The sequence below is a fragment of the Alosa alosa genome, chromosome 22, assembly GCF_017589495.1.
Source record: "Alosa alosa isolate M-15738 ecotype Scorff River chromosome 22, AALO_Geno_1.1, whole genome shotgun sequence".
NCBI classification, from domain to species: domain Eukaryota; kingdom Metazoa; phylum Chordata; class Actinopteri; order Clupeiformes; family Clupeidae; genus Alosa; species Alosa alosa.
The window spans coordinates 1,582,889-1,599,932 of record NC_063210.1 but is presented as its reverse complement, the minus strand read 5'-3'; the positions used below and the strand labels follow the sequence as shown (position 1 = coordinate 1,599,932).

The following is a 17,044-nucleotide window of genomic DNA, read 5'->3' as shown; positions in this document are numbered from 1 at the left end:
AAATGAAAGTCTTTAAGTTAGACTTAAAGCAGTTAATGGTTGGAGAGGACTTAATATGTACAGGTAGACTATTCCAGAGTTGGGGGGCAACAACAGAGAAGGATCTATCACCCTTAGTCTTAAGGCGTGTTTTGGGGATATAGAGAAGATTCTGAGATGAAGACCTAAGTGATCTTGGAGTGCTATAAGGAATTAGTAGGTCACCTATGTAACTAGGTGCCAAACCACTGAGGGCTTTGAAGACAAAAAGTAAAATTTTAAACTTAACTCTGTGCTCCACAGGTAACCAGTGCAGCTTAGCCAACACAGGAGTTATATGCTATACGTTTCTTAGAGCCACTTAATAATCTAGCTGCTGCATTTTGAACTAGCTGAAGTCTGTTGAGAGTGGAGTGGGTCAGGCCTGCATATAATGAATTACAATAATCTAGTCTAGATGTTATGAAAGCATGTATAAGAGTTTCAAGATCGGAGAAGGACAAAAAGGGCTTCAGTTTTGCAATGGTTCTTAACTGGAAAAAGCTGCCTTTGACCACACTATTTATTTGCTTATTAAAATTTAAAGAGGAGTCAAAGAAAACCCCAAGATTCTTTACTTCACTGTGGCAGTTTGCAGAGAGGTCCTAGTGCATTTTTCAAGATAGAAACATCACTTGGAGGCCAAAAAATAATTATATCAGTTTTACTTTCGTTCAGTTGAAGAAAATTTCTTGCCATCCAGCATTTGATGTCACTGAGACAGTTAAAAATATTCTCCAAAGAACAAATGCCATTAGTGTTAACAGGCAGGTAAAACTGAGTGTCATCTGCATAGCAGTGATACTGAATGTTATACTTTTAAAAAAAATTGAGCCAAGGGGTAGCATATAAAGAGAGAATAAAAAGAGGGCCCAAAATGGAGCCCTGAGGAACACCACACTTTATAAGGGCAGAGGAAGAGGAGAAATTGCCTAAACTAACTGAAAATGATCTATCACTAAGATAAGAAGAGAACCATTGCAGAACAGAACCCTGGAGACCAACTTCATCCTCCAAGCGTTTTAATAGGATGTTATGGTCAATGGTGTCAAATGCTGCACTCAGATCAAGAAGCACCAAGAGGGCGCAAGATCCAGAATCAACTGCTAAGAGAATGTCGTTTTGGACTTTAAGCAAGGCCGATTCAGTGCTGTGCAGAGATCTAAAACCTGATTGGAATTTATCACATATATTGAACTCACTCAGATAAGAAACCTGAGAGAGGACAACCTTTTCTAGCATCTTTGACAGAAAAGGTAATTTAGAAATAGGCCTATAATTCTTCAGGTCACTGGGCTCAAGGTTAGGTTTCTTAAGTAAAGGTTGCACAATTGCACGTTTAAAACCTGAGGGGACCACTCCATTGGTTAGTGAGTGATTAATTATGGCCAATACAAGAGGGCAGATGATGGTAAAAACTTCTTTAAAAAGGCGTGCAGGTAAAACATCTAAGTGGCAGGATGTAGATTTCATATGGGAGACAACCTCAGAAAGCTGGGAGGAAGATATAGCCTGAAACTGTTGGAGGCAGCTAGGTGAAAGTTATATCACTGAGGGATCCACTCATGGTGGGTTAGGACACATTTCACAACCAGGGACACCAACAAATACAACTCCAGATTCACTTTGATAATTCACGTTGTATCACATAACTACAAAGCCTGTAACACCTATGGTCGTGGCCAAGTTGGGTCACACTCCCATCAACAGCCATGGGAGGGGGCCGCTGGAGCTTGAAATCTCCCGTTAATATTTAGTGTCCCACTTAGCAATAACAGGTTTCTCAAACAAACACGGCAGTGAATTTAAAGTCTGAATGGTTCTCAAGGTATAACAACCCTGGGTCAGGTTAATTTTACAACCACCATAGTTTTACAACACCCATAAACTCCCAGAAATTCAAATGGTTCTCTTTGATCCTCTGATCCTGATTCTTATTACAAAGCTAATATAGAAAAAATAATATAGAATATGATCTCTCACAAGTGACCAATTAGAACTATGGACTGGTACCCAGATATGTATGATGTGTACCCATCAAGAAGTACATAAAGTACATACAATTAAAAAAAAAAAACATGGACAAAAACATTGTAGAAATAATCAAGTAAGATAATGCAACACAAGGCAAAGTCTCAGACAGTTAGTTCAGTTCTATGATTACACATGTTTGGTTGAAAGGGTATATATTACTCTCTCTTAACTCAGTGGGTAAGCTAGTCCTCTAAGTGATTCTGACTGGGAAAACTGTTTGGCCAGTCTTACAATGTCTACATTGATAGTACATTGATAGTGTTTTGTGAGCGGGAAAGATCATAGCACATTAAAGAGCTTGGCTGCCTCTATTATTAGGTATGGTCTAATGTTCCTTAAGTTAGCCAGCCAAGTCTAGAATTATGATTCCAAGAAGTGTTTCTTGAGTTCAAAGCTCCACCAAGGCAAATGGCTCAATGGCTCAAATCATTCAGTGTTGGTGAAAGTGAGACCACAATTTCTCAAGGTGTCCCATAAATCAGAGGTGCTTCCAGGTTCTTCACAGGTTCTTCCATTGGTCCATGTTACACCTTTTCACCAAGTTTAATGTGATTTAGTGCATAGTTTTTGTGTAATTCTGGACACAGAAAAAAAAGTGCACTGAAAAAAACTGCATTATGCCATTTGGTGACAGTGATGACTGCTTGCAGCAATCTTATTTTTTGTCTGTTTCATTAACTATAATGTGTTGTGCTTTATAGCCTTGTAATAAATATAACATTGTCATTTCATTATTTGTACCCTGCTACTTTTGTTTTGTCCTGTTAGATGTTTTGAGGGATATTTCTTTGTGTTTTAGTGTAACATATTGCCCCCATAGTTATCTGTTTTTGTCCAAACTTGTTAAACTTTTTGCATGACTATACGATTGATAATGAAAATTGCCTTGAAAGTTTTGTAGGCCTATTCCCATCTGTGGAGGATTTTCTTTCATATTTGAAGTGTACTTGTATATTGCCCAAAGGCGGACAGAGTACACAGGTTCATTACTTGAGTAAAAGTACAGATACCCTTTGCTAAATTTTACTCAAGTACAAGTAAAAGTACAACAGTCAGATGTCTACTTAAGTAAAAGTACTGAAGTACTTGTTTTTAAAAGTACTTGAGTATTAAGAGTACCCTACATTTTCTAAATATTGCATTACTACTGCCACAGTGCTTACATTTATGTACAGAAACGTCCTACATGGAGTTATGAAAAATGTTAATGTTAATACCTTGGAGAATGTAAAAGGAATTGAAAGTAAAATCAAGTCATTTTCATCTTTTTACCATGTTGCCAGGGATGGGCAGTATTTCTAATACATGTATTTAAAATACGTATTTCAAATACAAAATACTATTTTCTAATTGAAAACTATCATTAACTTGTTCAGAAAATTGAAATAGTCTGGCGAGGTGGGGCCACAGGTTGGCACATTCCCGGGATGGACCTGCTGCGTCTTCATCCATTGTTTCGTCCATGGTTTCATCTCTTATCTAAATCTGACCGTGGAGTTGACTTTGGCGGAAAGCTGAAGGTGATTGCTGATAGGCTGTCCCAATCAGTGGCGCCTGCACAATCCAATCACGTTTGAGAGGGAAACAACAAATTGAGGGTTTCCATGATTTTTCTTTTTTCCTTTTTTTTAGAAGAAGTAACGGGTACTCACAGTTATGGATAGAAATGTAGTGGAGTAAAGAGTACAATATTTGCCTCTCAAATGTACTTGAGTAAAGTCATGAGTACTCCCCAAAAATGATACTCGAGTAAAGTACAGATCCCTCAAAATTGTACTGAAGTACTGTACTCAAGTAAATGTACTCCGTTACTGTCCGGCTCTGATATTGCCTGACTGACTGCATGCCTTTTAGGTGTTTTGGATGGATTTTGAGCTGCTGATCATGCAAATCAGCTTAATGACAACATTAAGTAAGCCTATGACTTTAGTTCTACTTTGGATGTAAATGGATATCTTGCCACCAAGACAATCCCTGTGCAATCCCCGAGAACAACTAATGAAGACAAATCTGCTGCAAGACATTTAAGGTCAGTTTAACTACCATAATGTCTTAGCATTATTATGGGATTAATGTTAAATTGTTTCTCCAAATTCTGTGTGATAACAGCAAATCCGAAATTAGACTTCTTGTGTTCATCTTGACACTGCCAATCATAGTCACAACCTTTTTTTTCCAGGAAGCACAACCAGGGGCGGACTGGGACTGGCATATTTGGCCCAAGCGGCCCTCAAATCACTCGGGCACGCCTAATTAAATACAAAATCTTTGTATTACCCTTAAATACACTGTCATGGAGCACTGAAAGTGATGTAGGCCTCATTGGCTATCACTCTGACTGATCAGGGGTAGCCATGGAGCACATGATCTCCATATTCAAGTAGGCTATACAAGCAATTATTAAAGAGTTTCTGCTTGAATTCAAAGTATCATTTCAAATTATCCAATAGGCTACATTTAAACTATACAATGCTCAATTTACAGCAGCACCAAAAAATTACTGAAGCCTATGTGTAAAGAGTTAATTTACCCAGATTGTCGTAGACATTAATTTAATTTATACCAGTTATCACTGTAGGACAACTGAAACAACACAAAATAAACAGGGCTGTTGCTGGAAATATTTTATTCCTGTATATACTGCCTACTGTACCTACATTGCTGGTACATTTTGGAACAGTATAGCATATTATATAGGTTATAGTTGACTTGTGCATGACGACGTTTTGTAGCCTACATTTCTGTCAGTCTACAGTCTTTTAGCCCATCTTTACTATGATAACCCTTCCAAGATAGAAACCTTATCTACTTTGAGAGACCAACCACCACTCATGCAATCAATGTTGAATTTTGGCCATCTGACGGAAACTGATTCAACTGAATCAGTTAACGTCGATTTGACACTCTTTTGCTGTCCAGGTTTGCAAATCATTCATTTAGAAAATTTAAGTTGCGCTATTTGTTATTATAATCACAGCACGACCTTACTATGTTATCATTAACATATCATTACATTATCGCAATTAATAAGTCATCATAATCATCATCGTCAGGCGTCAGCATGGCATGAAAATGTAACCAATGGGCCGCTGATTGTCCTTCCTGTGGGCCGATCGTTGGGCAAAATAATTATATAGCCTATTCTATCAGCCCAAAAGGTGCGTCGGCCAACCGGGAATGTGTTGTCTTGTTATCTGTAAGTTGCTGTCCATGGTACTTTATTCACAGTGCTTCAGCATCATACAGGGTGGGAGGAATGTTAATTGCCTTTGAAAATGTAAAAAAATGTCATGCATCATCATTAAAACTGGGGGTTCACAGTCTTGCTACTGACGAATCAAGAGAACATTCCCTGGAAGTATGCAGAACTTCTTTTTTATTAACTTATTTAGATGTAGACCGTTTGGCGTAGCTTGCACGTTTAGCTTGCCTTGGACACAAAGTAAAGAAGAGTTCTGCGTTTTGGTTATGAGCCATTATGAATTTATGCTAGTTTAGCCTACTTCAGGTGTTGCGACAAGCTTTAGGCTATTTCAGCCTTTTTCCAGAAGAGGGAGTTGCACGTTTGGGTTACAGTAGGCTAGGCTACATCCCACATACACCTGCACAACTCCTCCCTTTGATCATTCCATCCACCCAATAAGCGGGCGACGGGAGACGTTGCCTACATTACTATAACGTTTTGCCTGCCACCTTAGATTCGACTCCATTCGGGTGTAATCTACTGTCTGTGGGTAACCATGGCAGAAGGAGGAGAAGGCGAAGATGAAATTCAGTTTTTGCGAACCGTAAGTACCCTATACTACCGGCGACAGCCAAATTAATTGATATGTGAAAAGTGTTCTCAGCCGCAATCTGCAGCATCACGCGTTGTGAACTGTCTAGGCAAGGGAGTTGCCGCTGGCTTTTTTTCATCACCTGCCTATTAGCCGTCCTCTAAGTTATTGTTGTATCCAGTGAGTCGTTTTAACCGCCACTAAAAACCAGTCATTTTCTATTTACACTGCGGTCATATGAAAAATAATGTTGCAGCTGCTGTGTGTTGTTGTCTGCAAGATACTATCGTGGCAGAGGATGTCTGGCTTGCTGTTAATCACACTGTCTAACCTCGACAATATACAGCAGAGTGCACTTAGATAACATAAGATGCACTATAGGTTTAAGTCATCTGCACTGGGGAAATTGCTGTCCGGTTTAAGACTGCTTCATCTGTTTGCATTGCGTCGCTCCTAAAATCCTGAGCAGCAGGCTACTGCAGATTTAGCCCCGTTGGCCAGCGTAGCACACTGAATGATTCTGTGTCTGATTTAAGCTTAGATTGCAAGCGAACTCATTTCGATATGATTCCTCTGGTTGCAATGTAATGAATAGCTAACAAAGTGATGGAATAGGCCTAATTAGTGGTTTTGTTAACTGACGTTCTACCGCCGCAGTTCCCGCAACCGCAGTCTGTTATGGTATTGATGCGCCCGCGCGTGTGTGTAGGCTATTTGTGCGTGCGTGCGTGCGTGTTTGTTTGTTTGGTATAGCCTATGCCGTTTGTTAACCCTTCCTTTAAATATTCATATGTCTTTTTTAAAGCACTGATTGTTTTCAAACAATTGCTGAAAGTTCGAGCAGCAGCTCCGGTAGGCTAATCGTGGTTTAAATGGCAGTGCCATTTCATAACTGCACCCCTCCCTCCGCCGATTTTGCACCATTAGTGCTAATGCAGAATTCCAATGTAAATCGATAACTCCCTACGTCTCCTTTTCAGCAAGGTATGGGGAGGGGGAATTGAGATTTAGCCTAGCCTACATGCGATCCAATACATTTACGAGATTTCGAGTCTATTATGACAACTTAGTCATTGACATAGCTTCATGTACTGCACCCATGTTCTGGTCGCGTGAAAATAAACTGTTGCTGTCAATCAGGATGACCACGATGTTATTTGTCTATATTCAAGGCAATTCAGTTTTTCAACAAATGCGTGCAATTCGTGTGTAGCCTATGTCGTCTAACACATTTGAGATAAACCAACTGGTTCCGAAATGTTTGGTAAACGTATCCTAAGTGCAGCCAACAGTCACTGCATTTTTGTGCAAGCCTTCATTTGGGCCTAATAAGCAAATGCGACCTTGCTGGTCCATGTTTAATCAATAAACTTGACAACGCGAGTTCTGTCAGATAGCCTATATGCTAACAATAGGGAACATGGTGATGAAGTGGGTGTTCTTAGCCTGCATTATGCAAGTTGTTGATTTTGACTTGGAGTAGGTTATTTCATTTAAAAGAAGCCCATCTAGCAGCTGTTATATTCCTATTTGTTTCCACTGTTTGTCCCTCTGGCAGTCAGAGATGATCCATGGCAGGAGAGGAGAATCCTATTTCAGTTGATGGAGACAGTGAGGACCTACTGGACCTGCTGCACATAATTGTCTGATTTAGTCTACTTAACAATTACAACAGGAACTAGCATTAGAATGAGCTCTAGCACTGCAGCATGACTTTGATCCATCACTGTTGTAAGCCCACATTGCTCTCTTTCTTCCTCCCTCACTCTCAATCTCGCTGCAGTGCCCTGTTACATCATTACCACAGATCTACATGGGGGACTTAGTGTGCCATTGGTGGTGCTGTAAAGTTGTTATTTTAGGGAATGTTTTGCTTCATCTTGAATTCAAGGATAGCATTAGGCAATTGCTGGTCTTACATTCTGCATTAGTTGAAAATATTGGTAAATTCTACTGTTGCATAGTGCATACTCCAATAAATCCTGAAATATTGACAAATACTGGCATAAAATCAGGATATTTAATGATTTAAAATAAGTAAGTAGCCTATGCCATATTGTACAATAGGCTACTGATTGAGCACAAGCAGCTTGGATTAGCCCAGGTAGTAGTATTTTTTTCTTGCTTTCAAATACTGAGATTGATAGAGTCTTATATAGTTAATTATCACTGCAGTATAGGGCTCCCAAAGGATACTTGCAACCTGAGGATACCCCCACCCACCCACCCACAAAAAATGTGGAGATCGAGTATTTAATTATCTGGCATACAATGCGATTACTAAAATAAGAATTTAATATAAATTCTAAAATGTAAGAAATATTTAATACAATTGTAAAAAAAAGTTAAATAAATAAAATAAATTAAATAAACATAAAGAGATTAGCATGGCCACATAGCCTAAACAGAATTTTCTGATTACCTTAACCCAAATAAGGTCATACACAGAGTAATCAATAATCAAATCACGATGTGGAGTACTCTGATAGTTGTATATTAAGTTGTTTTGTAGACATGGATATAGATGTACTGGATGTTTCTCGATCAGGGTAAGCACTTATCATGCATGCATACCTCAAAATTAGTGATTATGTTGGATAACTGTATCATATTTTCTTAGTAATGAGGTCTAGATTTCGTAGCAGCACCTGGAGAAAAAAAGGTGCAGAAATATAAAAAAAATAACATCCTCAATCCACATTGTTTTAAAACTACACCACCTTGACATATACTGTAGTATTAACAAAATGACTCAGTATCTGGGCATCTGGCTCTCTATCCTGGCTAACACCAAACATATCCTCAATTAAGGAAAGCGGTGGCAACTCTAGAGAAAGTAACCTTCCATCAACTATAATATCTATGGTAATATATACATAATGGTAATATATATAATGGTACTATACGACTGCTAATGTTTTGTGCATGCAACCCCTTCCACACTGAAATCACTAGAAGCAGAACCCGTGCACAGTCCTTTTTGTCTGTACACTTACAAATTCAAACTTACTTTGTTTTATCATAGTGACCCTTTCCATAGTTTCACAGAAGTGTAATGACATTCTGAGTCTTGTAAGTGGCTCAAAGTAGCGATTTACTTTGCTGTAGCGAGCTTAACCCCAAGGCTAATGCTATATTTCTTTGTAAATGCATAATCCGGTTTTATTAAAAACTACTCCAATGAATGCCGTTTTGGTCCGCAACAAAGGTTTACACTCCAAAAAATAGACTAAGGTCTAAGTTGTTCTTGAGTCATCCTTTAAGCTAAAATTTGAAATTTGGTTTGCTTACCTGGCTAAACTTAGCTAAAGTTCCATTTGGCTCACTCAACAAATTGGCCACCAGCAGGAGTCAATGTGACTTATCAACCTTACTTGATGTCCAAATAGTTTAATAGTTTAGTCATTGTTTGTATGGAGAATCGACAGTCAGGAAACAACATATGTAGGCCTACTTTTGCTGTTACTTACTTACTTACTTACTTTATTCAGGATACAAAAAACGGTCCATAGCACATACATAGCAACATAGCAAAAGACAAATACAAAGCAAAACACATACAATAAAAAATGACTACAACAGTCCACAATAGAGTTCCACAATACACAAAAAGAGTGTTCAGATATTAGCATATTCACTAAAACGCCAATAGTTCCACAGTCTTGAGGTGAACCTAACCATACTCATTGCAGGGTTCACTAGTGTTGCAATTATGCTGTTGAAGGACTCCGTCTACACATACTGTACATCTGTTCATGAGATTCTTGAGTACAGCAGGACAGGTGGATAGGCTACATCAACACTTACAAACATTCAGCTTGCACTGCTCCATCGTGGCACTTTAAGCAGCAGCCTCATGCCATTATTATATGCCACACTGAATTTCTGCATATTGCTTTTTTTATAGCACCACCACAAATGGGGAGAGTATATATTGAGCTGCCACAGACAATGAACACATACTAAATTTGCGATTCAGCATATTAGCTTGTGAATACAGTACATCATATAACACTGTCTGTGAATGTCATCATTAGACAGGTCATCAGTTATATAGTGACCTCATCACACACTTTAAGGACAGTACCACAGTACACATTTTGACATTTGCAGACGTTGCTACTACTGTTTACCACAGCCGCTTTCAATTCCAAAACTGTAGCATCATCCCCTCTTGTCGATGATTTGTTTTGTGGTCTTTTGGGCCCCCACCGTCAACTTCAAGGCAGCGCTGACTGGAAGGTGCTAGAGTTATAGGCAAGGGTTAGGGTTTGGATTAGGTCCCTTGAAGTCGACGGTGGCAGCGCTGCTTGAAGTCGTACAGTGGTGGACCAAAAGACCATCAAGCTCACTGATTAGCCCTACATTTCTGGGGTTTGATGGAAATGCTACTGAATTATGGTGTTCCAGACTAATATCTCCCTGAAAGAAAATCTAGGTGGGCATGGCCAGACTATGAGTAGACTATCTCAAACATTTGATCTGAATCGACTGCATCTTATTTTCTCATCCAACAGCAAGTCCTTAATTACCCTTTAATTTGATGGTCGATAACAGTCAAAAGTCCCTCTACCTTTATTTCAGACGAGAAACTCACAGATGGAAAGAGAATGTATTTATTGATGTAAGTAAGTACAAGGTAGTATGCTTGGTCTTGGAGGCCTAGATCTGCTCAAGACGCTGCTGCTGCAGAGCTGCGTAAACAAAGCTGCATGAGGAATACTATTTTTGCTGAAGAATGCTGCTGCGTGAGAACATAGCAAGCACAACAAGCATAGATCGGAATCAAAAAGACACCCCTATCCTAAGCAGATCTATACAGGTGGAGCTGGGAAGAGGAGGGAGCAATTTAGAGCGGTCATCTCACGACTGTGTGAGTCTGACATCGGACTGCGGATTTATAAAATACCTCGGCAATAGAGACAAGAAGAGCCTGATTGGTTAACGTCACGACCAATTAGCAGCGTCACTCAGAGTTTCCCGTATTAACTAGTAATTTTTTGGATTTGCTACCATGTAAACAGCACATAATTTCAAAAGGCTAATTCATTGCATAGTTTACATTTTAAAACATTTCCAAAACCGCATATTGACCACTTCACAAAAATAACAATATTAGACAACCTATGTGTAGTACACAGACGTAGCTAAGTGGAATTAGATCCGTAGCCTAATAACAACCACTTAATTGTCTAGTTCCGCTTGGCCTTCAAGTGTTTCAATGATGCATGTGTGATGCATATTGTTGGGTTTCCTAGCATGTGGTTACACATAGAATGTCGGGGTATGGTGTACTATATTCACTACCAGTCAAAAGTTTGCAGACACTTAGACATTTCCATTCCACTCCATTATAGACAGAATACCAGCTGTGTTTTTTTTTACTCAGGGAAGCAGTTTTCAGATTACATTATGTGCTTACATAATTGCAAAAGCTCTGTTGTCTGGTGTTTTCTCAGTAAGCCTTTTAAAAAATATCAGACTAGTAAACAGAAAGTGCCTTTGCAACATTGGATGAATGGTTGCTGATAATGGGCAATGTAGATATTGCATTAAAGATCAGCCAGTTGAGAACCCTTTTGCAATTATGTAAGCATGTATTTTCCCTTAAAAGAGCATGGATTCCGCAAAAAAAATCACTGTTAAATTCTATAAAATCACAATTGTTTTATTTTAATTTTAAAGATGCTCTAAGCGATGTTGGGTCACTTCTGTTGACGTTCAAACAAAACAGAGAGCTAACTCGCCCCTCTCTCCCGTGCAACTGAAATTCTCCTAAACGCGCATCTCGTCTGTGATTGGTTGAAACAGTTTATGTTTCATGGTCCAGGCTGGACCAGGATGTTTTTGTTGCCGTTTTTGGAGGCTGGGCTGTCCACAGAAACCACATTTTTACAGTGTATTCAGGGGACAGGCAACTAGCAGATGGTGAGGAGATGTTTGCTGAAGCCTATGTGACAAGAAATGTTTTAGCTTAGAAACCACATAACATCACATAGAGAACCTTTAAGTTTTATGTGCAGGTCTTGTAAAAACAAACAAAACATCAAAATTGGTTTGACACACATTCAACTTTATTGCAGTAGGCTATGTGCACAAAACACAGGGAGAACAGTTTAGCCTACATTGGAACTTCCCGTCTTTGCAAATTAGTGCCAGGCTGTCATGAACAAGAAGTACCTTATAAATTACAGTTAAACCAAGTGGACACCATCTGCTTCGAACAACAAAGGTGTGAATTTACCCGCATCTTACCCTTTTGTGTTCAGACATACTTTCACCCGTGTGACATCCAGACTTAGTACTAGGGGTCAGGTAGGGTAAGGCCCAGGTGATGTCTAGGGGACAGGTAGGGTAAGGCCCAGGTGATGTCTATGTCAAATAATGCTGAACATTGTGTTCAGTTACACTTTACCATAAGTATTAGGTATCTACATAAGAGTGACATGACACTGTCATGAACGTGTCATAAACATTATAAACAAGTCATTAACAAGTCACAACTTAGACATAACGCTTCTGTCATTAAGTGTCATTTGGTTTTTGTCATGACAGGTAAGGGTTCATGTGCCATGACAGCGTCATGTCACTAATATGTAGATACCTTCAAGTAAATTGTTCTTGTGTTCATACATACAGCCCACCCGTGTAACTAGATCATGTCCAGATTGCAGTATGTCTGAAAGGGGATTCAGTGCATAGACACTGAACTCTGCATGTATAACACTTTGAAGAGCAACATGTTTTGAAAATTGACCTTTGGGGTTGGATTAAATAAATGATGAGCAAATATATGTTAACCTTTTACTGATCTGGTCTTGTACCAGGGTTACAAATGGTGAAATAATTTAGAAAGGTCAGGTATTTTGTTAATTTACCCAACGAAGTAGTGCCTGGATTGAGAAGATCTTTTGTGAACACATTGTTTTCAAGTAATTTTTCACACCTTGGTCAAAACCTCAGGTCATATTTACACTGCCTGGCTAAAAGCGTTTTTATTATACGTTTTAAAAACATTTAGTTGGACCCCCTTTAGCTACCATTTGCCTTGATGTTGTTTGGACTACCTTATGCAATGATAAAATATTACAACATTTATTTTCATATGGTGCACAAGGTTTTCAGAATAATGCCATGATGAATGTGCACCATAATCAAATAGGAAAAAAAATCATTAGCAGATAACGATAGTGTTTCATGTTGTCATGCCTGTTAGTCATTTGTGTGCCCACGGTCCTCTCTTAGTCATGCTGTGAAGAGTTTCTTTGTGCATGTAAAGGCCAACCTGTGCAGCATGAGGAAAGAGATCAATTGATCAATGATAGAAGCGTGCCAGGATGAACCCAGCTATATAAACCGCTATTGAATTTGCCCTGTAATTACTCTCCCAAGTAAACGGAAAAAGACTTGAGTGGATGGACGGGTTTGTTTGCCACATTTATTGGCATATTCTCTAGATTTATTCATTTATTATTAATTTACCATCTCCCTTGTAGTAAACATGATTATACTTATTTAATAGACAGCAGAGAGTCCCAAGGCCTTTCAGACACACCCTATGGGGTCGACAGTATTTCAGTGTTTGTCATGATGCTATTTCACCATGCCACAATGTCTATTTTGGGGAAGTGCTGTGTTTGAAGGTGCACTCACATTTTTAGTTCTCTGTAGATACAAGCATAGCCTACATATGTTGGAGACTAGTGCACTGCTGGCAGAGGCCTCAGAAATCACCGTAAACAATATTATTTGTTTGCAATAACAGTTTATCAGATAATGCAGTATCCATGTCTTGGTATCTTTTACAAAATCAAAAAAGTAACATGTCTGTGGTGTATGTTGATTGAATGATTTTGAATACAGATTGGAGAAACAACCAAATACAGTAGCCATTATGGTTGGGGAGTCAGGAGTTTACTTTAATAGTAGAAGAAGTGTGCTAGAGGTGGGGTTTTATTTCAGTAGCAGTAATGACATCACATTATAAAATAATTTGGAATAGGATGAAAAAGGTAACTACATACCAGAGTCCTCTACAACACCAGCAAAATAATCAACAGAATGTGCATGTTCAGTATGGTGTAATGTGTATGCAGCCCTCTGGCATCACCGTGCTCACTCTCTGAAGTGGAGTACCAGTGAGTAATGCAGCAGTGATGTCATCACATCTGACTGAATAGCAATCATTTATTTAAATATTTATTTATTTTTTGGATTCTATTACAAAATAAAATAATTGTTTACAGACATGTCAATACTACATGTGAAGAATATGATAAACATTGTAATTTACAAGGCTGAATCCATAAACAGTTTGTCATCAGATTTGCCATCAACAAATAGAGCCATGTGAGAAGGCTTTCATAGGCATGTAACCTGATCTCACCAGCATTGTGTCACTGATGACCAATAGTCCAGTACCTGCTGACAGATCTGTGGATAGGCCTGAAGGCTCTATAATATTTCACCTATGTCTTTGTAGTGAAGTGGAGAGAAGGTGTGGGCTGGGTGTTTAGTGCTTTGCTAACCAGCCTCTCTAGAGCACTTTAGTATGCGAGTTGGCTGGGTACGCATTGTATAAAGTGGTTTATTTCCCACGCCACACCAAACACCCACCACTGGCCTATATGCTGCAACTGAGTGGGAAAGAGTCAAATACAGCCATACAACAGGAGAACCATTGTGGGTTGCTGACTGTAATAAAACTAGTACAAGCCCTTAGCAGGTGGCTGTCCCAACACTGTGATGTAGTATGACACTGATATGCGTGCACGTAGGGTGCAAGATGCACTTTAGTGAGTCTGCATTTATAAAGTTAGGTTATGTTTGCATACATTTTAGGTGATTTATATAATTTATATCTAGATTGCTAGTCTTCGACAAGAACTCCATAATGCTGCTTTAAAACTGAATTTATAATGGTTAGTTGAAATCTCTGTTAGCACTAAAGCTTAATTTATCTTTGTTTATCCTTTCCGTTGTGATGTCATTCTCTATATTCAAAGGCAGGCTTTTTATTATCTTAGATAATGGCTTAGGCCTGTTTTACTGTTTACATGATGCATTATTCAGTGAGTGTCAATGAACTTATTAGTTTTAGAGCAACACTGTGCAGCATAGACCAGTAAAGTTGATCCAAAGCAGCACTTAACTGTAGTCTACTCTACACCGTGTCAGTTTTGATACAAATGTTGTTATTTTAGTCATAGCAAAGATTAATTGCAGGGACCCTGTTATTGTACTTCACAATCCATACGCCCGACTCAGACGCTTGCATTGCATTAATGCTTGCTGCTGGGTTTTCCAGACGTTCAGGGGTGTGTACAGTTGTTAAGTCAGATGTCATGGGTCTAACAGCTTTCTTGTCCAAGAACATTTACTAGTGCAACCAGCTGGTTTTGACAACCTGTAAACCTTGTCACCATCACCTCCGTTTTAGTGAGGGTAAAACAAATCGCTTAAAGGAAAACTATTTTTCATATCTATGTTTCTCGATGTCACTGTCGGTACGGAAAAGTACTGGAGTAGCCTACTGTCGGTACGAAAAAAACGGCTGTTGGCTGCAGCTATTCCAGCTAGATAGTTTTAAATCTTTTTTTCCCGTTTGCAAACTGCCAAGAGAAATTCCCTGAAGAATAAGATTTGCAAACAGATTGCATTACCACCATCTGCTGGACTGAAGTGTAATGGCAAGTGTACCCTGTAGCCTCGTTCTGGCCGCCGTGTGAACAAGGCAAATAGATTTTCAAATAGGCTTTTCAGTCTTTTATTACAGCGCCGTGTTGGCGAGAAAATCAGCCTGTGAGAACTACTGTGAGGCTGCTTGCTCTTGTTCTGTTTACTCTTGTACGAAGAACACCCCAAATGTTACAAATGCTGTAGGTTGCATCTAGCCTGACGAGCCAGACCCACATCAAGATGTAGGGTCTGGGAACTTACCATTGGCAGTAATCAATCCGAGGGGCGGGATAAACGGTTGTCTTTTTCAAATTTCCTCTGCACGCAATAGAATAGCGCTACAACTCACGAGTCCCATGCATTTTCCCACCAGCGGAGGTAGTTGGCTAGTTGATCAAACTTTTGGCAATTTTAAAAAAGCTTAATTCGAATCGCGATTCAAAGACCGCTGTTCGCCAGCAGCAGCAAAGCAATCTATGCTTTCTGGTAGAGCACTTACACGCATACGCAGAACTGATTGAGCAGGCGGTATGGATCGGGTACTGACACCATCTACTGAACTCTTTGTCATCTTTGTTGATGTTCAGAGATGTCTTTGCTCATTTGCATAACTGATTTGATTGGCTGGCATCTGTGTTGCTCTCCGTTGGTGCAGCCAAAGTTTATTTAGAGGCAAACCAGCGCAGCCACAATAGGGATATAGTGGTTCCGTTCCTATCAGAGAGCAAAAACAATATTATCAAGCCATATCAGCGAAGTTATCGCCCAAATATATTTTTCAGTGTGTATACAGTAAAAATCTATGAAAAAAAACTATGAAAGTTTCAGACCCTATTTTGCCTTCTCATAGTAGTCGTATGACTTTACCCTCTGTTACTCACCATAGCATGGTTTGTTTATTAGCCTTGTTAGCTTTGACACGTAACACTGCCAGCTCTTCATATGAGTAGAAGCACAACACAAGTTACCCTAACTTAAAGGTAATCACTACGCTGTTTACATCGCTCTCTGTCATTATAAAAAATGTTAAGCCAGTCAATCAAATTACGATCTGTTTTGATCTGTTAGAGATGTAGCGTTCAAACCGGTAACGTCACGTGCAACTGTAGTTCGTTATCACAATGTTACAAAAATGCTTTAAACAAATCATACTGGTCCTAAAAATAAAGTATGATCACCAGTAGCAATAGAGGTGACCCCAATGCATATCATATGGAAGCCATTCCCTTCCCGATGTGGACCGAGATATCATTTTTCTAAAAAACGAGCTATGGAGAATCCCATTCGCTTCGCTAAGCTTTAGAAACACAACCAGTAGGGGGCAATGAGATCACTTTCCCTCCCTATACACTTCGGCAACGGATGACGTAAGCCCATGTAAAGTGAGAAGCGTCTCTTGTCAACACATTCAGTGGAGGTGTGTGAGAGTACCGTTACTGAGAGAAAAGCTGCACTCTGGGTTCCCTTTCGTCTCACCTAATCTTCTAGATGGTAATTAGATGGTCTTTTTACTCACCTCAGTTACCACAAGGGATGTG

General features: G+C 39.3%; 1 protein-coding gene across 4 annotated transcripts in view; it reads left to right on the top strand.

The window, feature by feature from the left end:
• Positions 1-5,688: 5,688 nt before the first annotated feature.
• ryr2a (ryanodine receptor 2a (cardiac)) overlaps positions 5,689-17,044 on the top strand; it is a 110,302-nt gene continuing 98,946 nt past the window's right edge. For all 4 annotated transcript variants that reach the window (XM_048233682.1, XM_048233681.1, XM_048233680.1 and 1 more), the window contains exon 1: positions 5,689-5,840. In XM_048233682.1, the coding sequence (XP_048089639.1) occupies positions 5,793-5,840 (48 nt within the window). In that variant the 5' untranslated portion in view covers positions 5,689-5,792. The remainder of the gene's footprint in view (positions 5,841-17,044) is intronic.